Source organism: Bos indicus, chromosome 1, assembly GCF_029378745.1.
Source record: "Bos indicus isolate NIAB-ARS_2022 breed Sahiwal x Tharparkar chromosome 1, NIAB-ARS_B.indTharparkar_mat_pri_1.0, whole genome shotgun sequence".
Taxonomy (NCBI): Eukaryota; Metazoa; Chordata; class Mammalia; order Artiodactyla; family Bovidae; genus Bos; species Bos indicus.
Window position 1 is genome coordinate 80,195,772 of NC_091760.1, and position 25,953 is coordinate 80,221,724.

The 25,953-nt window shown below is 48.9% G+C and overlaps 1 protein-coding gene across 3 annotated transcripts; it reads left to right on the top strand.

Annotated features, from left to right (window-relative positions):
- Positions 1-138: 138 nt before the first annotated feature.
- BCL6 (BCL6 transcription repressor) lies at positions 139-24,441 on the top strand. Of its 3 annotated transcripts, none has more exons than XM_019958258.2 (10): positions 139-523; positions 10,813-10,851; positions 11,672-11,842; positions 13,428-13,649; positions 15,217-16,188; positions 16,730-16,914; positions 18,201-18,368; positions 19,416-19,546; positions 19,665-19,802; positions 23,227-24,441. In XM_019958258.2, the coding sequence occupies exons 3-10, from the start codon at positions 11,682-11,684 to the stop codon at positions 23,368-23,370; spliced, it is 2,121 nt and encodes a 706-aa protein (XP_019813817.1). In that variant the 5' UTR covers positions 139-523; positions 10,813-10,851; positions 11,672-11,681; the 3' UTR covers positions 23,371-24,441. The 3 variants fall into 3 exon arrangements, with proteins under 3 accessions (XP_019813817.1, XP_019813821.1, XP_019813813.1); XM_019958262.2 differs by lacking the exon at positions 139-523 and adding an exon at positions 4,118-8,278; XM_019958254.2 differs by lacking the exon at positions 139-523 and adding an exon at positions 8,302-9,700.
- The last annotated feature ends 1,512 nt before the right edge of the window (positions 24,442-25,953 follow it).

A 25,953-nucleotide genomic window follows, 5' to 3' on the forward strand; every position in this document is an offset into this window, starting at 1 on the left:
CCTTTTGTGTTTTGAGCTCGGAGGAGCTGAGTTTATGGGGAAGAGAGGAGAAATGAGCCCCAGACCCCGGGGAAGCAAAGCGCACTCCCCCTCTTATGTCACCGAATAGCAAATTAGTTCTCAGAATTCCAGAGGCCGAGCTTTGCTACAGCGAAGACGCCGACGTCACAGAGGGGGCGCCCACGTGACGGTGGCGGAGCAGGCTGTACCACCGACCGGGGGCCGGGTAGGGAGAGCCACCGTCCGGCCCCTCGACCCTCGCGCCGAAACCTCCAAACCCGAGACGTCTACCCTGTGAGGACCCCGAAATCTGCCTGACAGCGGGAAAATATTTTGGCCTGGAGGGCTTTTTATGGCCCGGAGGAGGCATAAGTCGTGAAGAGCTGACACCGAGTCCTCCCCTGCTACGTAGCAGTGGTAAAGTCCCCAGCTCAAATTCCGAGAATTGAGCTCTGTTGATTCTTAGAACTGGGGTTCTTAGAAGTGGTGATGCAAGAAGTTTCTAGGAAAGGCCGGACACCAGGTGATTATTGCTGTTGCTGCCGCCGCTGCTGCTGCCGCCGCCGCTGTTGCCGCTGGTGCCGCTGCCGCCGCCGCTGCTCATGATCATTATTTTACCTTTTAATTCTTTTTTTCTGCTCTTGCCAAATGCTTTGGCTCCAAGTTTCCTATGTGTATCTATTGATGTAAATGTATATATTTATTTATTGTAGCTGTCAGGTGTTAAAATAAATGCCGAAGATTAGTCCCACGTCTCTCCCACTCTAGGATGTAGATTTTTATATTTTTATTATTTTATTCTTGTTGTCTTTGAGTGAATTGGCCGGTTTGGGGAGGCTTTTGCCACCCTCCCTTGTGTTGTTTTGGTTTTTGAAGAGGAGGTGGAGGAGAGGAAGGAGGGGAATTAGGGGGCGGCCGGAGCAGAAAGGACGAGACAGTGCTTGGGGGGTGATTCGGGCAAGTCTGGGGGCTGTCTGGCCCCAGACGGCGGAGAGGACGCGCGCTCGCGCTCTCGCTCTTTCTGCTGCTGCTTGCGTACGGCTTGTGATCTCGCTGGATTCGTGCGGCTGTGTTTTTTTTTTTTTTTCCCTCTTTTCTCGCTTGCAAACTGCCTTCCTTGCTCCCTCGCTCCAGCCTCGCCTTTCTTCCTTCCCTCTCCCTTCCCTCGCCTCTCCTTCCTTCCCTTCTCCCGTCCTTCTTGGTCACTCCGGGAGGCGAGGAGGGAGGCTGCCCTTTCGCTCGCCCCGCTGGCTCCCTTCCACCGGCCTCGGTCCTCTAGATTCCCCACCTCCGAGCCGAGATTTTGGAGGAGAAATGCAAGCGAACTCCTCGTGGTTATTTATTTATTTTTTTCCCTTCATAAACCCAGATGAAGTGTTCCTTTCTGAGCCGCGATCTTCCTAACGAGATCCGAGCGTTTTGGTGTCCCCTTCCCCTGCGTTTTGGGGGAGGTTTAGCTTGCCTGGGGGCGGGGATGTTGAATAGTTTGGAAATCATTCTTTCTTGGTTGCAGTCTAGGGAGTCGGGAACCCCCGCGCGCTCTCTCTCCCGGTCCTGGGGAGAGAGGCTTGTGGCGGGATGGGGATTTGGGGGTGGGGGTGGGAAAGGGGTGCGCGTTTGCACCTGCGGTGCTGTTCAGAGTGCGGGGACTCCGGGAACCTTCTCAGGACGGCCCAGCCAAGCGGGAAGGTGGCGGGATTTCTGGCGGTCGCGGTGTTTGTATTTTGGGCGCTGCGTGACTCGGTGTTAGCTCCCAATGGCTGTTTCCCCGCTTTCCTAAATTTTTATTTTTCCCATGGTGCAAGCTTTGTGAAAACAAACAAAACAAAAACTGCGGGTCGGAGAGTAGCGGCGTCAGGCTTCAGATTCCCGAGGTCCTTGCACAGGGCGAGGGAAAACACAAACAGCCCCAGCCCGCGTTCCTACGTGCAAGACCCGGGAGGAGAGAAGGGCACTTTGTGGCCCTGGCTGGGGGACTTGGCGCGGGAGGAGGGGGCGCGGGCGCAAACGGGAGATCTTTGTGAGTGATTTTGCAGAAATGGATTGCGAGGTTGGTTGGATTTGCAACCTGTAGCTCTCATCGAGGGAGTAGGAATGGGGGAAGGCGGCGGCGGCGGCGGCCGGGGGCGGGAGCCGGTAGGGAGTCGGAGCCTCGGAAATCGGCTGCGCTGGGGAGCCGCGGGAGCGAGGGGGCCACTCCGCTGCCGGATGTAGTGACCGTGGTAAATGTCTTGAGAACTGTAGATTGCGTTGCCGTTATGATGCCGTGTTATTGGAACTCTGGCCAAAAATGGAACTCGTGTTGCAATAATTGAGTTTTTAAAGCTATCCCATGGAAAACAAGTACACAATCCTACAAATTAAAAAAAAAAAAAAAGCTTGAAAAAGATCCTGTTTATGTTGTGCCCCTTCTCGAAATGTTTGTCTTGGTGGTGGGGGTCCTGACAGCTGAGCCGAAGGAATGGCCCCAGACTGGGCGCTCCAAATCAAGAACTGTTACTGGGTCCTTGACCTCTTCTGTGAGCTCGCCATCCCCTCCAGGAAACTGATTTAATCCTTTCGGATTTTTTTGTTCCATCAGTTTATAGTTTCCAGGAGGAATATCTTGTAATGCGTCCCCTCCACCCCCACCTTAAAGTAAAGTGAGTGTCAGTAGATGCTTTTTTTTTTTTTTGTCAAAAAGGAAAAAGAAAATGGGGCAGGAGAGAAGGAACCAGGGAAAGGGCTGTTTAGAAATACAGTTTGTGGCTCAGAGCGATGCCACTGGCTTCCTCTACAGAGACTGCCAGTTTCCCTTTTTCTTTGCAAGGTGTGTGTGGTTTTGATAAATAACTTAAGAAAAAAATTAAGAGGGGGGCCGGCAAGATCCGTCAGGAGACAGGTATCTATTTTGCTCGCTATTTACTACCAAGAGCCTTTGGCACTTGAACAGAACCTCGTAAATCTGCAGCCCAAGTTGAAGTTCATCTGGCCCTAGTCCACACGCTATTCCTGGAGGTAGCAAACATGAGCTCAAAGGAACGAGGTGAAATCACATTCTCACTTTAAAATATATGCTTTTTTTTTTTTTTTTTTTTAAGGAGAAAAGATAATGTGTCTCTGGGGGAGGAGGAAATGGAAAGGGAGTACCAGGAGATGGGCATTCCCTGCCTTAAATGACTGTAGTTGAGTTTTCAGGCCAAAATAGAAGCCTGCGGATGGGAAATAGTCCCCCCTCTCTCCATTTATAAATAGAAGTTTCCAATATCCTACTTGGAAGACTTTCCAATACTGCAGGCCCAAGCATTGACTGATTTTAAGGGTCTGTTGATAGTGACGATAAGGCTATCTATTTGTAAAAACAGAGCAACTTGAAGGAGAAAGCAGATAGAAGTGGGAATTCTCCAACTGGTTATTTCCTCTATGCTCAGTTTCTAAGGGTTCTACCCCTTGCTTTCATGAAAACAAATGTTCCATTTTTATTCTGGGTTTGGGACAGGAATGGGACAGTAAACTCTTCAGCTATCGTTAGCTGAGCCTTAAAGAGTTCCAGTTATTGGTTGAGTAAATGGTAGCCATAACTAGATGTCAAAATTCTTCCTTCCCTCTCTCCTTTGCTGGGTAGCCACACTCACAACCCACTTTGTTGTGAAAAATTCAGATTCACAGGAGGTGGTGCGGCAGCGCCACCCCTCGGTGGATGAAACTTATCTATTTGCAAAAGTCAAATATTTGAAAAATATTGTGAAATGACCTTATGAGGATTTTTTTTTTTTCTTTAGGAAGGAGAGATAAAGCTAGCTTTTTAAAAACTTGATTTCTCAAAAGGAGGGAGAAAAACGGTTTTCGAGCTAGGATGGTGTCAAAATAGGCGAAGTAGTTCGAGTGTGTGTGTGTGTGTGATGGGGGGAGGGTTGCCTGGTTGGCTTTAAGTAGGCGAGTTTTACAGGCGGAAGTAGCGCGCCGCCCCCCACTCCCGCCGCCTTGGACTTGACTTCTCTGGGCACCCGAATTCTGCTGCCTGTCTGATATTGAGATAAGAAGGAATGTTTTGGTGTAAAAAAAAAAAAAAATACTGACTGGAAGTCCTGTAGTTTTTGCTGGCGGTGGAGATGGTGTCTGTGGGGGGTTGGTTGGGGAGGGAGGGTTGTGGATTGCCAGGGGCAGTGGCAGGCTGATCTGTAGCCGGTCTGGAGACCTCTGGGAGTTAAAGTAGTGTGGCGCGTGCCAGTTTCCTGCACTGCGCAACAAGTGGGAAAGCTGCCGCAGTGATCGGAGCGAGAGTGCTGGGTTGTGGGAAAGCTGGCCGGTTTCTCCTCGCCCCACTAGAAGCCAGAACGGCTCCTCCCTACCCTGCCCGCGTCCCACTCCGAGACCACAGCCCCACCAAAAGACCAACTCGTCCCCACTCCCCCATCCGCGATTTAGCCAAGCGCTGTAAGACTGGGTGGGACCCTTCTTCTGCCCTTGGCCTCCAGGGTCTCTTTTCTCCGTGGGAATCAGTTTGTACCCGACTTTTTTGGTGGTCGACAGGGTTTGGCAGGAACCTCTGCCAATACTGCCGAGTGCCATCCTGCTTTTTGAAGACAAGTGCATTCTTTCTTTCTGTTCCCAATACATTTAGGGCTGGAAAAATCTACGTATAATACACGCACGCAGCTTCAGATATTGCGTTGTGGTTGCTAGAGGTGTGAGCATGGGGAAAAACGAATTACCTTCTGTAAATTAAAATGTTTTCCTGCTTTGCCCTATGGAGGCAATCCCCTCCCCCTAATACACCACAACAGCAGAAAGGTGGGGGGCAGTCGAGGGTGGAAGGCTGTGGTCGCGCGGCGGTTTTCGTACGGACCGAGTCCGCCACCTAGTGGTAGGTCTTGGCGGAGTTCCCCACTTTGGGCATTAGACAGACCGCGTCACCTTCGGGTCCCCAAGTATCTCAACCAGGTGCTAGGACTGATGCAGGGCACCTTCCAATGAGGATGACACCCAACCTCCAACGTTTTGGTAAGGCGGAGGAAAATTACAAGGCCTGCGGATGCTTACCCATTCATGTCGCTCAGCGACGGGCAGATATCTGCATCTGCTTAGAGAACCAAAAAGCACCCCCTTTTGAAAACACTGCCTCCCAGTTGCTGTGGCCTTTCCCGGGGCAAAGTCTACAGTGGAGGGATACCACAAGGGCTCTAGGACATACAGCTCTTTACAGTGAGGAAACTGGCTTGATGTGAGGGTTAATGGGGAGTTAGTGACCTAACCGGAACCAGATTTTAAGCTTCTGAATTCCAGGTCAGTGACTTAAAGTCAAAGGCGAGTTTGTCTCCGCCCCTTCGAGGTAGCTGAGAAAAAGCGGCTGAAGGCAGAGGGAGCCATAATTTTAACCTCTTAGGTAACCATAATGGGAAAGAGTTCTTTCCCCATATTTCTCCGAGCAACTTGTTTACAAAGTATGGCCCAAGATTTTCCGTAACAGACTTTGAAAAGCCCACTGAAGCGCTGAGGGGTGGGAGCATCAGATCTTGGGGAGGGGGGTGTGCGTGTGTCAGGGCGTGATTAAAGCCCCGTCCCTAAACTTGCAGAGATTGCACCTCACTGTGTCGGAGGCTCACATTTGGATCCTGAAATAGCTCGGACCACCCCACCCCCCACTTACAAACTTTGCTTAGTGGATTGGTGAGAAATCAGTTGTGTGCGTGGGTCCTATGGACAGGCAGAGTGTAATCCACAATAGCTTCTCAGTAAAGTTTTCTCGCTTGGAGTTCAAAACTTAAGATGGCAAACGCGCGTCCGCGTGCTGGCGGCCCCTAGCGACCACTGGCGCGCACACCCGCGAGAGAAGCCGTTGATTCCACCGCCCTGGTCAGCAGGAATCAAGTTCTGCCTCTCCCACTTCGGGAGCTGTTGCAGGCCGCGTTGGAGAAACGCGCCTCTGTTCGGGTTGGAAACGAATCTGGGGACGTGTTTGAAGAGCGGTCAAGTTTGACTCATCGTTTTCCAAGGACATTTAGTGCCTTCCATCTTCATTAACGTGAATAAAGACCTTGGCTGACTTCTGTCCAGATCGGATTTTTAAAGGCATTGTTTGCTTGGGGAGATCATGCTTCTGCCCTCCCCCGTCAGCCTTTTTGCAAAGGCCGAGCCCGCTCCAGGCAGGATGGCCAAAATATCTTTGCTCGTGTCTGTTGGCATTGACTGCCGGCCCTTTCTGGAAGGCAGTCGCGAGCTGGGCGCCCGGGGAATGTCCCTTCTGCAGCTCCTCTTCAGATCTTGATGATAAAACACATCCCTCTATTTTATTGCATTTCCTAGAAGCTTGCAGGCTTGCAAGAGCGCTGTTGGCAGGAAGTGTGATAGAAATGAAAGTCAGGACATCATGTCCCTGAACACCTCCTCGGTCACCCAAAGCGACTGCAGAGGCCACCACGTTATCAAATTCACTTTCATCTACGGTGTTCAAACCCTCCCGCCCCCCAGACAAAAGCGTGAGGGGGTGTTTCTCCCCCAGAACAAAAACAACTCGGCGGTTTGACCCTACCCCCACCCCCGTCCCAACCGCCAGACCCCCGAGACTAGACCCAGGCGGCTCCTTAGCTGAGACGCTGCGGAGAAAGGGAACGCTGCGGCCAGAGCCCTGATGCGGGTTCCACTGCGGCGGCTCCGGCCTTATTAAAATGCCTCGTCCCTGCCTCTCAAGAGTGCTTTGCACTTCCAGATTCTCCTCTGGATTTCTCAACGAGTTATTGGAGTTATTAGATTACCAATAATCCAAAACCCGACCGGGATAGAGAAAGGGGGAGGGGGAAAGGCTTTCTCCAAATCCGGAGACTCGATCTAAACTAGGTCAATAGAAGGAGGGGCGGGGCGACAAGGAGGAGTCGGTTTTAAGCCTTGATGGAGGGCTCTCTCTAGTGTCAGGCAGCGGTAAAACAGGATTAGGTTTGAGCTCCCGGAACCACGGGGACTCCTAATTTCCAATAAATGCATTTAATTTTAGCTTCCCTTCCTAGATTCTCATCCCATCCCGTGTTAAATTGCAGCCTTCGCTTTCACCTTTATTCTACCCGGCGAAGGGATGAGAAAGTGGGATTTTATGAGGCCAAAGAGGCCCCGTCTTTACTGACCCCGCCCCCGCTGCTGAGGTGCTGCGCGGCGCAGTGTGACGCTACCCTCCAGTTTTAGGACTGCGCTGCGGCCTAAGAGGCTGCATATTTCGCCTCCCTAGCACCGGGTCCCGCAGGTGCCTCTTGGAGTCCGATGCTGAGACCGATTAGGAGATGGCGCCCGGGGGTTCTAACTCCGAGGAAGGCCTGGGGAGGGCAAGGCAACCTTGGCGCGCCCATGAACGCGCTAGAGTTTGAGCCCAAGGCTTGTGCCAATCCTGACCTTTTTAATCTATGGTTTCAGAGAAATCGGATTCGGAAATTTCGAAATCTAGCCAGGTTCGGCCTGGCAGCTTCTATTCTGGGCGGAAATCGAGCTGAGCTGGGTTCTCCTTCTTGCCAACGTAGGCGGAAGGGGCTTTCGGTTTAGTTTTCCTTCAGCTCGGGTGGGGCGCGCTGGATGGAGACCCTCAGCTCTAGGACTCCATCTTTTTGACTTGGGGGGGCCTCGACCGCCCACTCCCTTTCAAACGAGGGGACGGGGTCGGAGGGGCAAGCAAAGAGAAAGAAAAAGACGCACCAGGCAAATAAACGCCGTAATGGGGCAACTTGAAGTCAAGCCTGGGATAGAACGTGAAATCCTGGCTTTCAGACCCGGCTGTGCTACTAACTTGCCTGACTTTCCCTGTTTAAAAAATTGTTGTGGGGGAAGGGTTGGACTAGGTGAACTCTAATAGACTCCTAGACCTGGCGCGGACGAGGGATTTAGGGGAAAGTGCGCCGTATTCCCCGCGAGCCTCCCCGGGCGGCCCCCCCTCGCCGGGTGAATCCCCGGCGGCCCGAGCGGCGCAGGCAGCGATCCTGGCTGCCGTCGGGGCCGGCAGCTTCCTGGAAAGTTACTTCTCGTTGGAGCCGGCGATAGGCAGAGAGTGTTCTGTGAAATCCGCTGAGTTGAGATCGACTGTGTTCCGGGAATGAGAGGGCTGTGCCATTCCCCTCACTGCCCCCTGCCTTGACGGCGTAACAGGAAAAAAAAAAAAGGCACACATAATGTTAGCTACCGAGGTGCACGAAAAGTTTTACTTGAATGTAACCAAATTCACGGCTATCGCCGGGGCTCCGCCGCGCCCGTGGGGGGCTTCGAGGTGGACGCGCCGCGGTGCAGGCAACACGCCCGGGGGTGGGCGGTCCCTAGCAGACAGGTACGGTGTGATGGGGGTGGGCCAATCTGCGGATCTGCGCCGGCTTGCCCGGCTGCAGGGCTCGAGTTTGTGCCCTTGTGTGTGAGCAAGAGAAGAGGGCCACCTCTGGAGGTGGGAGGAAAAGGATGGGATCTTTTCATACAGGCTGGCTTAGCCCTTCCCATCCCTTGTCTCTCTTTGCCTTTCTGTTGTCTTCTTTACCTTTGCCCCCCCCCCTTTTTTTTTTTTAAAAAGGGGAATTCCCTCGTTTTTCATCAAGCCCTTTAAAGGATCTATCTGCCTTCTCAAGGTGCCTCGTTTACACAGGGAAAGCGCCAAAGGAGAGAAAGTGTATGGGGGTGGAAAAGACCAGTCTAACTTTCACTTGGTGGTTACTGCAGCTGGTGCTGGGATGGAGTCGGGAAAGCTCTGGGCTCTTGCAGATGTCAGTTTCTTCTTGACACCTCTGCTGTCTTGGTTGCTTCTGTGGAAGGAGTCTTGTGCTGACATTGGTGGGATGGCTGAAGCTAGTAGGCAGGGTTTCTTCCGGGCTTTGCTTGGAATTAGTTCTGAGATCCTGGATAAGACTTATCTCATGGAGCCTCACTCTCCTCCCAGTTAATGGTGGCTATTATAAGGATCAGACACAAAAATGGATGATAAACAGCTGAGTGGTCTGTGAAAAGCAAACCAAATTCTAGTGGTGCTCCCACACCTGCAGCATATAGAGGGTGGCATCATTGCCCACACCCACCATGACTAACATACTCACTAGTTTGGGGGGTTCCTAAGATAAAGCTAGCTTGGAAAGGAGTGGACTTAATAAGGGCAGGGGCCTTAGTGTATGTGCATTATTTGGTCAAGCCAGGCCGAGAGGTTTACAGTGGAAGGTGCCCAGCCAACAGCCTGACAGACAGTGGACCCAGGGGGATTGTTTGTTTGTTTCATTCCGCATCAGGAGTGAGTCATTGCCACTTGTCAAGGTGAAATGGCAAATCTGCACTTCCTGTGGTTCCTAGAGTCTGTGTGACTGGAAATCCACAAGCGAGAGGGTGGTTGAAGCTGGTTAAAGGACAGCCTTAAGTATTCCAGAGTTGTTGAGGGATCTCTTCCGTAGGGGAGGAGGAGAAGGTTTATAAATAAACCTCACATGTGTCTGCAGTATTCCTTTTCCAAGGACACAATCATTGAACTTTGGTTAGGACCCATTCCGTGTATCTTTTTTTGCCAATCCAAGTTCGGATGGGGAGAGGAGGAAATAGGTTCTTTTGTCTTTTTCTATCCTCTCCCTTCCCCCATTTCCTTCTCGCCTCCACTCACTCACATGCACACATTAACCTTGAAGCCTATGAGATTGAGTGACTGGCACTTGGGACCACAGAGAAATGTCAGAGTGTTTGGTTACAGACTCAAGGAAACCTCTCATTTTAGAGTGCTCATTTGGTAAGACTCAGCAGCCTGGAATGGGGGCAAAGTGTCTGTGTGGGGGAAGGAACTTAAAAATGAGATTCACCCACATCAGGGTGCTGTCTTGCCTGTTCTACAGCACGTAGGCTGATTTGGAAAGGGGACAAGAATTTGAGCCAGAAGACCTAGGGCTGGGTCACTCACCATTTATGTGGCCCAATATGACCTCCTTGGCCTCGGGCCCCTTTACCCGGAAAATAGCTCTGAAAAGCTACATGTTAAAAAAGACGAGTTGGGGTAGGGTTCAGATATTGTTTTGTTTCTGCAGCCCACATGTGATCATAAATGAGTCTTTCACCTAGACTTTAAATGATTTTGTTTTAGAGAAATCAATTTGGAGAGGGTCCGTGTTTCTTGAGTGCTCCCTGGCCAGTTCTCAGCTAAACCACACAGTTAAATCTCTCACCAGCAGGGGGAAGCACAAACTTGGAAGTTTGTGGCACTATATCTGATCTTAGACCCAGGAGAGATGGGATTGGAAACTTTGAAAATGAACAAAAGAGTAGATAAACCATCTCAGGTTGGATTCTGCACATTCCTTATTTAGTCTTAAGTGCTTCAGACAGTCAGGAAATACTGCCTGGTAACTCAATTTTGTCCTCTGTGAACTAAGGATAAAGATATTGACCTTGTTGGTCTTGTGGAATCATTCTAAGTTTGGAAGATAGTATTTTAGCAGGTTTTGATAAGCATCCAGTTTTTAGGCCCCTGAAGGATCATTTCATTAATATTGAAAGAAGCACTTTTCTTATTTTTTTTTCTTTCCCATAAACTCTATTACATTTGGATGGCATACATTTTTTACTTTGAAAAAGGAATTAAATGTGTATATGTGTATGTAATTAACGTATGAAATTGTATTCTGAGTACTCAAGGTAAAAACATTATTATCGTGTAGCTTCGGGTGCCTGTTGTTTCTGTAAGAGCCGAGCTGGATAAAGTGTTTGCTCACTTGTGGTAAAACCGCACCAGCTGGCAGGCTGCAGCTATCAGAGTAAAACTAAATATGTGTGTCCTAAAATAAGACTATAGTGGACAATCTTACATTCATTAAATCAATTTCTGCTTGGTTTTTCTCTTCCCTGCAGGTTTTAAGCAAAATTTTGGACTGTGAATCAAGGCACTGGGTAAGTAAATTGAATTATACGCTTTACAGTTTTGTGGACAAATTGTTTCTTTTGAATTTGCCAGTGCATGTGTCTCTGTGAACGGTGCCACCTTTCTTTAGATGAGAGAAAGGACAGCTGATTGCCTCTCCTTCACACCCCCCCACCCCACCCCTACTCTTTTGCCCCTGCATTTGACTGTCTTAACACTCATGTGACCAGGGCTTCCCTTACTTGTTGCTTGGTTCACAGTAATTTTGCTGCCTACTATGCACCAGCAGTTCTGACAGTTGCATTCTGACAATTCTGAAGCTTAGCAGGGAGAGACAGATGGTGGCTAGGATGATGAGATGAGATACTGATGAGAATAGCTATGATTTTTGAGAATCTAGTGTGGACCAGGCACATATCTCTAAGTTTTACCACCGCAGAGGAATTAGTACTCCCCATTTGGGGAAACTGAAGCCCTGACATCGTAAAACAACCTGTTCCAAGTTATACAGCCTGCAAAAGGTATGGCCCACGTGCTAACCTTCAAAGCATGCTTTCTCTCCCCTGTCACTCACTCACTGCCTCTCAATGCTGGTGGCGTGTTTGGTATGTGGAAAAAACGTTCAACAAATACTCATTCCCTTCCTCTTTCCCCTATAGGGTTTTCTATTAACAAGTCAGGTAAAGATGATTATCTCCTAGTACAGACATGAAGAGAAATGCCCAGAGGTGGCCGATGAATTGTTCAAAAGCAAACACAAGGGAGCAGGCTGAGCCACCTGCTCTCACACTCCTGGTGAGAAGGAAACAGGTTCTGGAGGACTAACAGGATTTTGACCTTTTCTTTCAGGTGAAGAAAAATGGCCTCGCCGGCTGACAGCTGTATCCAGTTCACCCGCCATGCCAGTGACGTTCTTCTCAACCTTAATCGACTCCGGAGCCGTGACATCTTGACTGATGTTGTCATAGTGGTGAGCCGGGAGCAGTTTAGAGCCCATAAGACAGTCCTCATGGCCTGCAGGTAAGGGGTCTGGAAGTAGAAGGCAGATGATGGATATAAGGGGAGCGAAGGTGCTGGCTGCCAGGGTGGAGGGTGGAGGCCTCTTGCAGTGTTTGGGGCCACATCTCATTGTCTCTAGGTCCCCAGCACATGGCCTGGCAGAGTGGGTTCCCAGGCAGCAAATGAATAAATACACTTTTAGAAAAGAAAGCGTTTCCATTCTGTGGGAATAGAGGGAGAAGAAATCAGATCCTGTCTCCAGAAGAGATGTGTTCAGGGCAAACGGAATGACTTTAGTGAACCAGTGGGGAAAAAATGAAAAGTGAAAGCGAGTTTTTAAATATTTCTAGCAAGTTAAGTTGAGATCTTTTGCTCTTTTTTTCTGATTGTATTTATTTATACTATGATTATATTTCTGTGGGTGTTTCAGAGAATATCTAAGCTGGTGAAAGTGAGCTGGCTAATTCTTTATATTTGTCAAGTATTTCAAATGTTCAGAGCAGTTTTACATTCCATCATCTCCCTGGATTTTCAAAGTGGCCTGTATTATGGATGGCATGATTAGCTCTATTTTATAGATGATAAGATGAAAACGTTTATAGGTGAGCTGACGTAGAGTCAGGAATCTGGATTGCAAGTAGAGGACATACAGAACATCTACAACAAGCACCTTTAAAAAAAATAGTGGAAAGGTTTATAGAGAGTTAAGATAATAGATGACACTAGCCAAATGCTTACTGTGTTCAGGCATCAGTTTGTCCCCTTTACATTTTCATTCTTGCCACAACTGTGTAAGGGAGACATTGTCATTCCTGCTTTGCAGATAAGGAAACCAAGGCGCAGAGAAGTGAAGTCCCTTACCCAAGGTTTCATAGCTACTTAATAAAGTCTAGTAAGTCTAGCTCATTTCTGGCAGCATGCTCAGGAAGAGTAGAATCCAGATGACAGTCCAGAATTCTGGCCTCTCCCTGCATGCTCTTTCCTGAATCTGACATCATGGTACCAGGAGGTATAGCTTGACACTGACTTAGCTCTCCTGGGAGTATTGACCTTGTGATGGGCTTTTAGAAAACAATCTATGGACTTTTAGAAAATCAGTAAACTACAGATATAGGTATCATTTTATTTGTTTGTCATCAATACCCAATTTGCTTCTAAAAAGTACAATAAGATTTTTAGAATGAGGATAATGTGGTGGAGCAAGAAAGGAAATGCTTATCCCAAAGATGTAAACTAAAAATAGTTACTGCAAATGAGTGCTAAATTTAACTCTGGTAATCTGTGCAGTGAAGACCAAAAGGAATACAGGTTCTGTGACTTTGAGAAAATTACTTGACCTCTTTGATCTTAGTTCCCCCATTTGAAAAGGGAGAGAAGGATAGAATCTATCTTATAAGGTTGTGAGAAACACAGGAGAGTAGATGTAAAGTGCTTAATGACTCTCTGACATTGAGTAAACTCTCCATAAATGGCAACTATTGTTAATTGGCATGGAAGGTCCAGAGCTTGGTCCAGGGAAAAGGGGCTTAGGGCCCCTGCTAACTGTAATTGATGACCGTTTCTGTAATTGATGTCTGCTATAGTGAGACATTCCTTTGTTTTACAGTGGCCTGTTCTACAGCATCTTCACAGACCAGTTGAAATGCAACCTCAGTGTGATCAATCTGGATCCTGAGATCAACCCGGAGGGGTTCTTCATCCTCCTGGACTTCATGTACACATCTCGGCTCAATCTGCGGGAGGGCAACATCATGGCCGTGATGGCCACAGCTATGTACCTTCAGATGGAGCATGTTGTGGACACTTGCCGGAAGTTCATCAAGGCCAGGTGAGCTGCCACCTGGATGGAGGCCTTGGAGATGGAAGGGACCACAAAAGATCAGTGACCCTTGATAATGCATGCACGTAGAAAAAAATAATCCTCTGTGATACGCCACAGCCTACTTTCCATTGCTTTTGCACACTCCTGCTATTCAGATATGCCACGTGTATCCCCACTTCTTGCTTCCTTCCATTCACTTGATTGACCCTTTCCTCCCACCCATCCTGTTGACCACGCCCGGATGCCGACTTCTTCATTGTGCAGTTATCACTTTGCTCTTTCCGCAGCTGTTCAGTTGTTTCCCAAAGCCCTTTGTATTCCTGTTAGACTTTGCTTCTCTTTCACTATTTGCATGTGTGTTTTAGTTCTCCTTTAGGCTTCCATTGTAACTATTTACATACTTAGTTCCCCCACCAGACTGTGGGCTGCTGTACTCATCTCTTATGTCACTCTGCTCCTAAACGAGAGAATGTTTACTGAGTTACATTGGGTTCACTGGGTCTAACCCCCTACCTGGGATCTGGTGAGATAGGACGGTCATTGAAAGATGAGAAACCTGAGAGCCAAAAAAGTGAAGAGCTTTGCTAAGTAGAACACTTAGGCCTTGACTTCTGTAGAATCATTTGATTCAGCTTCTCTAGGGTGATCGCAGCCCTTCTCCAACAGAAAGGTTTCCAGCCTCTGTTTGAACATCTCCAGGAGCAAGGAACTCATTGTTCCCAGAACCACGCAGTTCTACCTTGGACAGTTTGAAAGTTGAAATCTGGCTCCTTTCACCTTCATTCCTTGGTTCTAGCTCTGTTAACTGCAATCACATGGAGCTGGCCCACTTTTCGCCCACGTAATGTCCCTTCAAGTACAGGCAGCTTGAGTTCTTTGTCTCCTGTGGGTGATAATGGTGGCAAGATCATTTATAAGTGCTTTCCCTGGGTCCAGCCTTGTGCTGGGAGCATTCAGTAACTAGCTCCAGGTCACAGAGCTGATGAGTGGCACCACAGGGACTAGAAACCAGGTCCTGTTGCTGCAGAGCCAGGGCTTCCCACCCTGGCACCTGCTGCCTCTTCTCCAAAAGGAAACTTCCCTATGACTCCAGGCAGTGAGTTCCTTCTTCACAAACACCAGTTTGACAGTGACCTTCCAAACATGTGACACCAGCATCAAATAAACACTTCCCTCCCTGAAGCTCAGGTTTCACATGTATAAAATGGAAACAATAATGCCTTCTCAACCTTCCTTGCAGGATTCTGTAGGGATGAAATGAGATAAGGGCTCCAAAAGCTTTCCGTTTTATAATAGCAGAATAATTAGAGATTCACATGTATATGAACATATGGGACTTACACAAAATCACACCTGAACAGGCACTGATGGTGTGGCTAACTCACTTAGCTTCTCTGGGCTAGATTGCTAGACTTTTAGCAGAACTGCCTTGTAACTGCAAGTGTTTCCCTAGTCCAGGGCCACGTTGCCTGTGTCTAGCTGACCCCCGCGCCTGTGTGGGTTTCATAGGCCAGTGTCACTTGGAAGGTTCTGATTAGGAGGCCGGGGTCTTCTCTCTGTTTCCCTCCTGCAGTGAAGCAGAGATGGTTCCTGCCATCAAGCCTCCCCGTGAAGACTTCCTCAACAGCCGCATGCTGATGCCCCAGGACATCATGGCCTATCGGGGCCGGGAGGTGGTGGAGAACAGCCTGCCACTGAGGAACGCCCCCGGATGTGAGAGCAGAGCTTTTGCCCCCAGCTTGTACAATGGCCTGTCCACACCGCCAGCCTCATACCCTGTGTACGGCCACCTTCCGGTTAGCAGCTTCCTTTTCTCTGATGAGGAGCTCCGGGATGCCCGGATGCCTATAGCCAACCCCTTCCCCAAGGATCGGGCCCTCCCCTGCGACAGTGCCAGGCCAGTGCCCAGTGAGTACAGTCGGCCGGCCATGGAGATCTCCCCCAGCGTGTGCCACAGCACCATCTACTCGCCCAAGGAGGCGGCTCCTGAGGAGGCGCGGAGTGACATGCACTACAGTGTGGCCGAGGGCCCCAAGCCTGCTGCGCCCTCAGCCCGGAGTGCCCCATACTTCCCCTGTGATAAGGCCGGCAAGGAGGAAGAGCGGCCCTCCTCGGAAGATGAGATTGCCCTGCATTTCGAGCCCCCCAATGCACCCCTGAACAGGAAGGGTCTGGTTAGCCCACAAAGTCCCCAGAAGTCTGACTGCCAGCCCAACTCCCCTACGGAGTCCTGTAGCAGCAAGAACGCCTGCATCCTCCAGACCTCTGGGTCCCCGCCGGCCAAGAGCCCCACTGACCCCAAAGCCTGCAACTGGAAGAAGTACAAGTTCATCGTGCTCAACAGTCTCAACCAGAACGCCAAACCGGAGGGGCCTGAGCAGGCAGAGCTGGGCCGCCTTTCCCCCCGAGCCTATGCTGCCCCGCCAGCCTGCCAGCCACCCATGGAGCCTGATAGCCTTGACCTCCAGTCCCCAACTAAGCTCAGCACCAGTGCGGAGGACTCCACCATCCCACAGGCCAGTCGGCTCAACAACATTGTCAACAGGTGATCAGAGGCAGTCGGGACTTGGGGCCAGGGCTTATCTGAGCAGGATTCTGGACTCACTTCTGATGGATGCAGAGGCTGTGTTCTCTTGCCTGAAATGCTGAGTGTACTGGAGGTGTGGGCTAAAGCCTATTGACTAAATTAGCCTAAGTAAGGAAGGTCCTTAAGCTTCAGTGTATTTTCATAGAGAGAGAATTTCCCCTCTGTGGTAGATGAGCATTCCAAGAATCCCAAGCTCCTGAGGTCTTGGTTTCGGTATGGCATGGGGCATCCTCCTGCTGTCTTGGACGGAGGATGGCCGTGGACTGCAGCACCAAAGGGAGGGAGCTGAACCTGGGAGTGAGGTTTGGGCTCCATGTGACCCCATCAGTGATCTCAGTATGTCCGCTGTTTGAAGGGAGGCTTGGGGATAAGTAACTTTGTGGTTCCTCATCTCAAGTGGCCCCTGGGCTGCCCTGAGCACAGGGAAGAGGGATGCATGGAGGCCAAGAGGAGGCTCTGCCCTGCTCTATCTGCTGAGGCCCTTTCCTCCTGCCCACAGGTCCCTGACTGGCTCCCCCAGAAGCAGCAGCGAGAGCCACTCGCCGCTCTACCTGCACCCCCCCAAGTGCACATCCTGCGGCTCGCAGTCCCCGCAGCACGCAGAGATGTGCCTGCATGCTGCTGGCCCCACGTTCCCCGAGGAGCTGGGAGAGACCCAGTCTGAGTACTCAGATTCCAGCTGCGGTGAGTCCCTTCCCTGCCCTGGCCTCTGCTCCAGAGGTTTGTGTGTCTATTCAGTGATTGGAAGGAGCCCCTCATTGGAAGTCCATTGGCATTTAAATCACCAGCCCAGATTCCCACTCTTGGAGACCTTATGTAGGGAATGAGACTGACCAAAGCAAGGGGTGAAGAATCTGAGTTATTCTTGGGGAATAGAGAAGGATCACACAGCTCTCTCAGCTTCCTTCCAGCAAAACTAGCGATGGGGCTGGCTACCACTAGCTTCCAGAGCCTTCTCAGGCCCTCTGGACCCAAACTGATTGTATGCATGTTAGTTCACCTTGCTAGACTGTACATTCTAGAAGGAGAAGCATCTGCCTTATTCATGCTTGTGTTTTCCGCAGGGCCTAATGAGTCTAGCATGGAGTAGGCACTCAGTTAATATTAGCTGAATTTGATTCACTGAACAGATTGTTAATTGACATTTTTGGATAGTTTGTGATTGGCACCCCCAGTTTTCCCCTCTTCCCCCAGCTCTGGCTCCAGTAGGGTAGCCCAGTAATACTTCTTTTAGGGGTAAGTCACCATGATATGTCATTTCCATATTGTTAAGACAAAAGAAAAAGATGAGTTCCTTACACTGAGAGGCTTGGCACAGGGCCATGGGCCAATAGTTGGGAGAGCAGGGAGGGACTGTCCCATCCTGGCTCCCTGGCTGTTCGCTCTATACTCCAGTTCTTTTTCTCTGGGCCTCTGTTTCTACTTCCACCATCATCTTTTGTCTCCCTGTCTCAGAAGTGCTTGGGAGACATGAAGTCTAGATGGGTGCAAGGGTGACCACAGTCATTGTTAATTCCTCCTTCGATGAACTCAAAGTATTTTTGACTCTGATTCGTATCTTACATTCCTGTGATGCTTGATGTTATACAACATGCTCCTGTGAGGTAGGCAGGACAGGGGTTTATTATCCTGATTTTGAAGATAGAGACACAGACAGAGGCAGTCTTACCCGAGGGCTTCTATGCATGAATGTAAGCTGGTACAGGCCATGTGGGTACCTTGGGTGTGAGTTTCCCTTTTCTACCTTAATATTTGAATCTGTCTCCTTTCTTGGTTCCATGACTGAGACCCTAAACACTAAGAAAGAGGGAATTCTCACAGGGCCTTTGCTCTGGGCTCCCATGAACAATGGGCAGATGGGGCACTGGGGGCTCAGTTTGGCCCTGGGGGTGGCTCCAGAGGACAAGCCATGGAGGCCCACCTCACTTTCTTGACGTGCTGACCCTGGTGTTCCCCTCACCCTCCAACAGAGAATGGGGCCTTCTTCTGCAATGAGTGTGACTGCCGCTTTTCTGAGGAGGCTTCCCTCAAGAGGCACACGCTGCAGACCCACAGTGACAAACCCTACAAGTGTGACCGCTGCCAGGCCTCCTTCCGCTACAAGGGCAACCTCGCCAGCCACAAGACCGTCCACACGGGTATGGCTCTGTAACCCATCCCCAAGCTCGCCAGGTTCCCCGGGGCAGAACGGGGCAAGGATTCTAGGGAAAGCAGCGTGGGGCTTTGGGGCCTGGTGAGGTGAGGTAGGGAGCAGGGATTTTCCTGGCCTGAGTGTAGGCCTGGCCTGTCACGTCTTGGCTTAGTGACCCAGCTACTCTGTGTTCCCTTTGTCTTTCCTTTGAGATGCTCTGTGTTGCTTCTCCACCTTCACTGGGGTCAAAAGTGTTCATCTTACTGTACAGGGGATGAACCTTGGCTGAGAGAGGCAGAGACAGGTTGGTTTTTATAAACCAGAAAAACGCTAAAGCCTCTTCGGTCTCTCCCAGGGCTGGTTCCTTATCAGCTCACACCGGGTAGCATCTCATAACCTGATTGTTGTCCAAAGTTGCCTCTCTCCTGGAATTTTAAATGGGCCCATTATCCCAGAAACTTTCCATGAAGGAAGACGTGGCCCTTCTATTGGTTTCCTCTGTCTGAGCATCTACTCCAACTCAGGCCCCACCTCTCTTGCAAATAGAATGCAGCTGTAGTTGCCGCTAGCAGAAAGGAAAAGCATGTTTTTTCTCAGAGACAGAAATTAGAGCAGCCTGAGTGTTACCTCTCTGAGGAATGGGTTGACTGAATCAGCCTTACCCTAGCAGAGCCTTCCTGAGTCATCTCAACTCACCCCTCGGGTGCCAGAGAGGGAAACTGAGGCCCAGAAAAGGCGAGTAACATGTCCACATCCTGAAGTTAGATCATCCTGATGACAAAGCTGGTTCCTGGGACCTTAGTCCCTCCCTGACCCATGCCTGACATTGTCTCTCCTCCTCCACATCACCACCTGCTTCTTGACCCTGGTCATGGGTGAGGTGTGCTGATGTGTGTGTGAGAGAGGGGTGGCAGGCCCCTGACACCTCTCTCTGACCCCTTCCAAGGGAAGGAAAGCCGAAGTGGCATAAGGGTTAATTGCTTTGCAAACCAGGGCTCAGGGACTGTGGAAACTTTCTTTAATTATGGCTTTCCTGTTCTTCTCTCTGCAACAGGTGAGAAACCCTATCGTTGTAACATTTGCGGGGCCCAGTTCAACCGACCGGCCAACCTGAAAACCCACACCCGAATTCACTCTGGAGAGAAGCCCTACAAATGCGAAACGTGCGGAGCCAGATTTGTCCAGGTGAGCAGGGGGCGTGGGCCACGGACCCCCAGCCAGTGTGCTGATAAGAGGCTCCAGGGGGTCTGAGCCCACCTCAACCGAGCCTCTCAGTTTGTTTGCTCTTCGCTCTTCCGTGCAGGTGGCCCACCTCCGTGCCCATGTGCTCATCCACACTGGCGAGAAGCCCTATCCCTGTGAAATCTGTGGCACCCGATTCCGGCACCTTCAGACTCTGAAGAGCCACCTGCGAATCCACACAGGAGAGAAACCTTACCATGTGCGTGAACCCCTTGTGGCCACTGGCTGGCCTGGGAGGGGCGGGGAGGTGGGGTTGGGGCCACAGGGCTGTTCGCGTCAATCTCAGGCATGCAGTGGGAGGACCACTGAACTCGCATGGTCCTAAGACCAGATTTCACTCTGATTTTCAAAGACAGCTAGCTTGAGGTTGGCCTGAGTCTTAGTTTGTTGTTGTTGTGCTGTTGCTGAGTCATGTCCAGCTCTTTGTGACCCCATAGACTGAGGCGTGCCAGGCTTCCTTGTTCTTCACTATATCCCAGAGTTAGCTCAACTCATGTTCATTGAGTCAGTGATGCTATCTAACCATATCGTCCTCTGACGCCCCCTTCTCCTTTTGCTTTCAGTCTTTCCCAGCATCAGGGTCTTTTGCAGTGAGTAAGCTCTTCACACCAATCGGCCAAAGTATCAGAACTTCAGCTTCAGCATCAGTCTTAGTTTGCTCATCTTTAAAGTGAGGGTATTGGGCTAGGTAATCCAGGCCTTAAGAAAGAAGTCTGGACTGTGGTTACATAGACATCAGAGTCATTCATTCCTTCTACAAACACTTACTGAGTGCCTCCAGCTGTCCCTAAACTGGGCTAGATGTCTACTTCAGACGAGCTAAAGTGTTTGAAAAGGACCAGTCACAGACTAGGAGGGGAACCAAAGAAATGTGGTGATACAAGGGAGAAAAAAACTAGAGAAAAGACAGTTGCAAATGACCAGAAGTAAGAGGCCATGATCAGGCCACTGGAATCACAGAGTTCTAGAGTGGAGTCTTGACTAACTATGGCTTATGGGTTAATTTTTGAAATCCCACAAGCTAATAATGGTTTTTATACTTTTACATAGCTAAAAATAACAATAATATGTTATGACATGCAAGTTATATAAAATTTAAATTTCAACGTCCATAAATAAGGTTTTGTTGGCACACAGCCAGGCTCACTTGTTGACGTATGTCTCCGGCTGCGTTCACGCTACAATGCAGAGCTGAGTAGTTATGTCAGAGAATGTCAGGCCCACCAAGTGTGAAATATTTACTGTCTGGCTCTTTACAGAAACAGCTTGCTGATCTCTGCTGTAAAGTGGAAAGATACTGGCCAGGGAGCTGAGATATCTGCATTCTTATTTGGACTTTGGCAATGACCCTTTTTAAGGCTGTGGGCAAACCCTAACCCTCTCACTGGGCCATAGTCTTCTTTGTCTATGAAATGGTGAGAATGAGGTAGATGAGCAGGTTTCCAACTGTGCTCTTTCAATCACTGAGGTTCTGAAACCCTGCAGGGCAGGACTGGAATGATATAGCAGCCTTTTTCCCTTTCCAGTTTCCATTTAATTTGAAGAAAAGAGTCCCATGTCCTACAAGTGTAGAAACTACTGTTATAGATGAGGCTGGCTTTGCTGAATTTATGACATCTCTGTAGGTAGTGATGGACACAAGGACAAATAAAGGAATGGTTAACCCATATCAAAATGTTAACCTGAGAAGGTGGTTATTTACATTTACTTGTTTATCGCTCCTTGAGTGAATATCTTCTCACCTGATTTTGTTCTTGGGCGAATTAATTATCTTCTCAGTACCTTAATTTCCTCATCTGAGCCTGATAATAGTGCTTACTTCACACAGTTATGTTAAATTAATGGATTCCCGGAAGTGTTCAGAACAGTGCTTGCCGCATAGTAAGAGTCCAGAACGTATTTGCTGTTATAATTATTTGCTGGACATGTAGATACACAGGATATCAGAGTTGAGCGACCTTCAGAGTGTAGACTCGGTCCCTTGCAGAAAGGAAAGCCGAGGCTCGGAGAGACATGCCATGCTCAGGGCACATGGGAGTGGGTAGCACAGGTATGAGGGGCCCTTGTCTCCCAAGACTGGGGCTCTTTAGACTCACTGCACACCTGCTTTATTATTTTCTAAGTTTATTTCCATTTTTACTTTAAGACATATTCTCTATATGAATATATTTTATTACAGTTTTATTAGAGAATAGTTTTAGATTGGTAGAAAAGTTGCAAAGATAGCACTGAGATACCATATGTACACAATTTCCCCTGTTATTAAGTCTTATAACTAGGGTACATTAACCACAACTAATGAATCCATACTGGGTATGTTATTATTAACTAGAATCCATACTTTACTTTCTTAGTTTCTACTTGGGCTCCCCAGGTGGTGCTAGTGGTAGAGAATCCTCCTGCCGATGCAGGAAAGGCAAGTTCAATCCCTGGGTCGGGAAGATCCCCTGGAGGAGGGCATGGCAACCCACTCCAGTATTCTTGGCTGGAGAATCCCATGGACAGAGGAGCCTGGTGGACTATAGTCCACGGGGGTCACAAAGAGTCAGACACGACAGAAACAACTTAGCAGCAGCATCGGTTTTTGCCTAAAACATTTTTCTGTCTCAGGATTACATCAGGGTCCCACATTACATTTAGTCATCCACTTTATTTTTAAAGAACTTTTCCACTAAAATGATTATCACCCATTTTTGGAATCAAAACAAGAAACAGCTTTACTTGCTAATGCCTAGTTAGCTGATCTGAGATCTATGTGTCCATATGTGCTCAGTCACTTCAGTTGTGTCCCACTCCTTGTGACCCTGTGAACTGTAGCCTGCTAGGCTTCTCTGTCCTTGGGATTTTCCAGACAAGAAAACTGGAGTGGGTTGCCATGCCCACCTCCAGGGGATCTTCCTGACCCAGGGTTGAACCCAAGTCTCTTCCATTGGCAGGTGGATTCTTTACCACTAGTGCCACCTGGGAAGGCCTCTAAGATGCGTACACTAAGTTAAAGGAATATAACTGCCTTTTAAAAGCATATCTGAGATTTCCGGAATTTCCATTTGCAAAATTCAGACTGTTCTAATCCATTTGTCCAAATATATTCAGAGGTATTGCATAATTGCCTAAGAGGTATATTCACAGGTACTGGGAAGATTACAAAGTTTAGTGAGAAGTAGTCACCAGTGTCAAAGCATTCTGCATCTGAGAAGGATGTTAATTTTGGGGATGCCAAGGCTTTTTGGCATTAAGTGGCAAGGCTGGAAATCTTACAGAGGTTAAAGGAAAGGAATTATTTTCACCTTAGAAAGATTCAGGAAAACTTTAAAAATTAGAAGAGTTTGCATCTGAACTGCATTTTTGGTTTAGACTTGAATTTGTTGAGTTAGAGCAGGGAAATGAATCTCAAGCAGGGGAAGAACATGACCAAGACTTTGGAAAGCAGGGAAGAGACATTTGCACAAAGTGTACTTGTCCCTTAGCAGAAGCCAGCATTCCTGTGGGCTCTCACCTGCCCACAGGAGGGAAGGGAAGAACTGCCCCATCCCTGGAAGGGAGAATCTCCTTCTCAAGGTCCTTGAGTAATGACACGTTTCCTGAGTGGATGACTTAACAGTTTGCCTCTGGTTCTCCCCCAGTGTGAGAAGTGTAACCTGCATTTCCGTCACAAAAGTCAGCTCCGTCTTCACTTGCGCCAGAAGCACGGCGCCATCACCAACACCAAGGTGCAATATCGCGTGTCCGCCACTGACCTGCCCCCGGAGCTCCCCAAAGCCTGCTGAAGCATGGAGTGTTGATGCTTTCCATTCGAGCCCCTTTTCGGAATCTACCCAAAGGATACTGTAACACTTTACAATGTTCATCCCATGATGTAGTGCCTCTTTCATCCACTAGCGCAAATCCTAGCTGGCGGGGGCGGGGTGGGGGGAGGGGCGGGGGACGGGGCGCCAGGGCAGCTCCCCTTCCCCCACTGCCGTAAAACTTTAAGAAAATAATATTGCTTCTTCTCCTATGTGTACGGCGAACCATGTCAGCAAAAAGCAAAATCATTTTATATATCAAAGCGGGGGAAGTACGCAAAAGTTCTGACTTGACTTAGTCTGCAAAATGAGGAATGTATATGTTTTGTGGGATCAGATGTTTCTTTTGTATGTAAATGTGCATTCTTTTAAAAGAAGAGACTTCGGTATGTTATCAAAGAGAGGGCTTTAATTTTTTTAACCAAAGGTGAAGGAATATATGGCAGAGTTGTAAATATATAAATATATATATATAAAATAAATATATATAAACCTAAAAAAGATATATTAAAAATATAAAACTGCGTTAAAGGCTCGATTTTGTATCTGCAGGCAGACACGGATCTGAGAATCTTTATTGAGAAAGAGCACTTAAGAGACTATTTTAAGTATTGCATCTGTATAAGTAAGAAAATATTTTGTCTAAAATGCCTCAGTGTATTTGTATTTTTTTGCAAGTGAAGGTTTACAATTTACAAAGTGTGTATTAAAACAAACAAACAAAAAGAACAAAAAAAAGCTGCGGAAGGAGAAAACGTGTAGTTTTGTTCTAGTTTTCGGTTTGTATATACCCGTACAACGTGTCCTACGGTGCCTTTTTTCATGGAAGTTTTCAACAGGGGACGACTGCGCCATCCCTTTTGGACGTGTAGGCAGACACAGGGACTTGGAGTTGTCACTAACTAAGCTCTCTTTGGGAATGTTTGTCTCATCACATTCTGCGTCATGCTTGTGTTATAACTACTCCGGAGACAGGGTTTGGCTGTGTCTAAACTGCATTACCGCGTTGTAAAATATAGCTGTACAAATACAAGAATAAAATGAAAAGTCAAATCGGTTTGTTCTGGATTTTTTTTCCTTGTGCTGGAGTCAGGACTTGAATGGGTCTGGTTCCCCAGCTCTTCACCTGGGTGGGCAGTGCTCATGGAGGGCAGGGCAAGACTGAGGCTGGGGTTTGCATCTGGTTGCTGGGCAGGGCCCACCTTCAGCTCTTGGAAGAAGGATGGACCGCAGATGCCAAATTCTGCTCATGTGGCGCCCAGGTCGGGGATTTTGAATGGACCTCTTGCTTCTTATCTCTGGCTGGTTCCCTCCTCTTTCTTTTTTTTTTTTTTAAACTGTCTTCACTCACTTTATTTTTCACTCAGAGCTCTAGGCTGAACTTCAAATGAATGACCTCAGTTCTAGCCCTTCTGACACCAATGTGTGGGTCCTTTCCTCCTCTGGGTCTTAGAGAGTTTGCTCATTCTGTGAAGTGAGAAGGCTCGTCTTGCCTTCTGGCTTCATAAACAGTTTCTCTTTCCTGGGGTCCAAGGACAGTATGGGAAGCCTCAGCTTCAACTCTTGGCTTCCTCACCCTTGGTGCCTTGGAGGATTTTTGCTGTCTCCTAGGTGATGGATAGACATCTATAGACTCAGAAGCTTTATGAATCCCTATGCGCCAAGCCAAACCCCATCCCTGCTGAAGCGTTCTTTGCACCAAGAACTCTGTGGTGGAAGTCAGCCGCCTCTTCCTGAGTGACAACCACTACCCCTCTGAGTCCCTTTCCGACCCACCCCTGAGGGAATCGGATTAACTACATTGTTTACGATTCCATGATTCACCCTGGCTTGCTTTGGCACCCGGTTTTATTTTACCTCAGACCCCCTCAGAAACCAAGTTTGACTGACAGGAACTAAGAATGGTGAGGACAAGTGTGGTCACGGCCGCCTGCCCAGAGGAGAAAGTCCTCACCGCCCCGTCCCGTTCCTGGGTGGCGGTGGCGGTAGTGGGGCGGGGACGCAAGGCAGGGCCTTCCCTGGGCCCTCAGGCCACTGTCTGGACGGTGGTGTCCCTTGGCAGTGCCTCTGCAGCAGGCTCCACACACGTGCTGGGAAGCCTGTGGGAGCTCACCCCCCAAAGCCCCTGAGAGAACCTCAGAAAGTCACATTGCCCCTCTGCCAGCCACATGGCCGGCCTTGCAGCTCAGGTTTCCTTTGAAGATGACTTTAAAGGACTCGCCAGCTCAAGGCCTCGGCTCACCCTGCTCTTTGAAAGGGGGGATAATGATCCCTCTGCTCCCATAGACACTTGGCAGAAGAACTTACAAAACAGACAGCTTCAGGAATGACAATTCACAGGCCCAAGGGAGGCTGGCCCCAGGGCTGCTTGGCTCCCCAGGGGCCTCCGAGTTTGTTTACATATCATTACTGTTTAATAGAGAGAGAGGAGGCTGGGGCAGACAGTGTGGGTGGCATTCAAGTTCAAACAAAAGAGAAGATCAAAGAGTAACTGCAGCCAATTGACAATCAATAACAGGTAAAAGGCAAACAGTTAAGCTGGGGCAGAGGGAATACAGAATTTTT

What these genes read in the sequence shown, in the direction of transcription:
- BCL6 (XM_019958258.2), top strand. Translation starts at nt 11,682, where the DNA reads ATGGCCTCGCCGGCTGACAGCTGTATCCAGTTCACCCGCCATGCCAGT. An exon ending in GTACTCAGATTCCAGCTGCG is followed by an intron (nt 16,915 to 18,200) that starts GTGAGTCCCTTC and finishes ACCCTCCAACAG; the next exon opens with AGAATGGGGCCTTCTTCTGC. An exon ending in CAGGAGAGAAACCTTACCAT is followed by an intron (nt 19,803 to 23,226) that starts GTGCGTGAACCC and finishes GTTCTCCCCCAG; the next exon opens with TGTGAGAAGTGTAACCTGCA.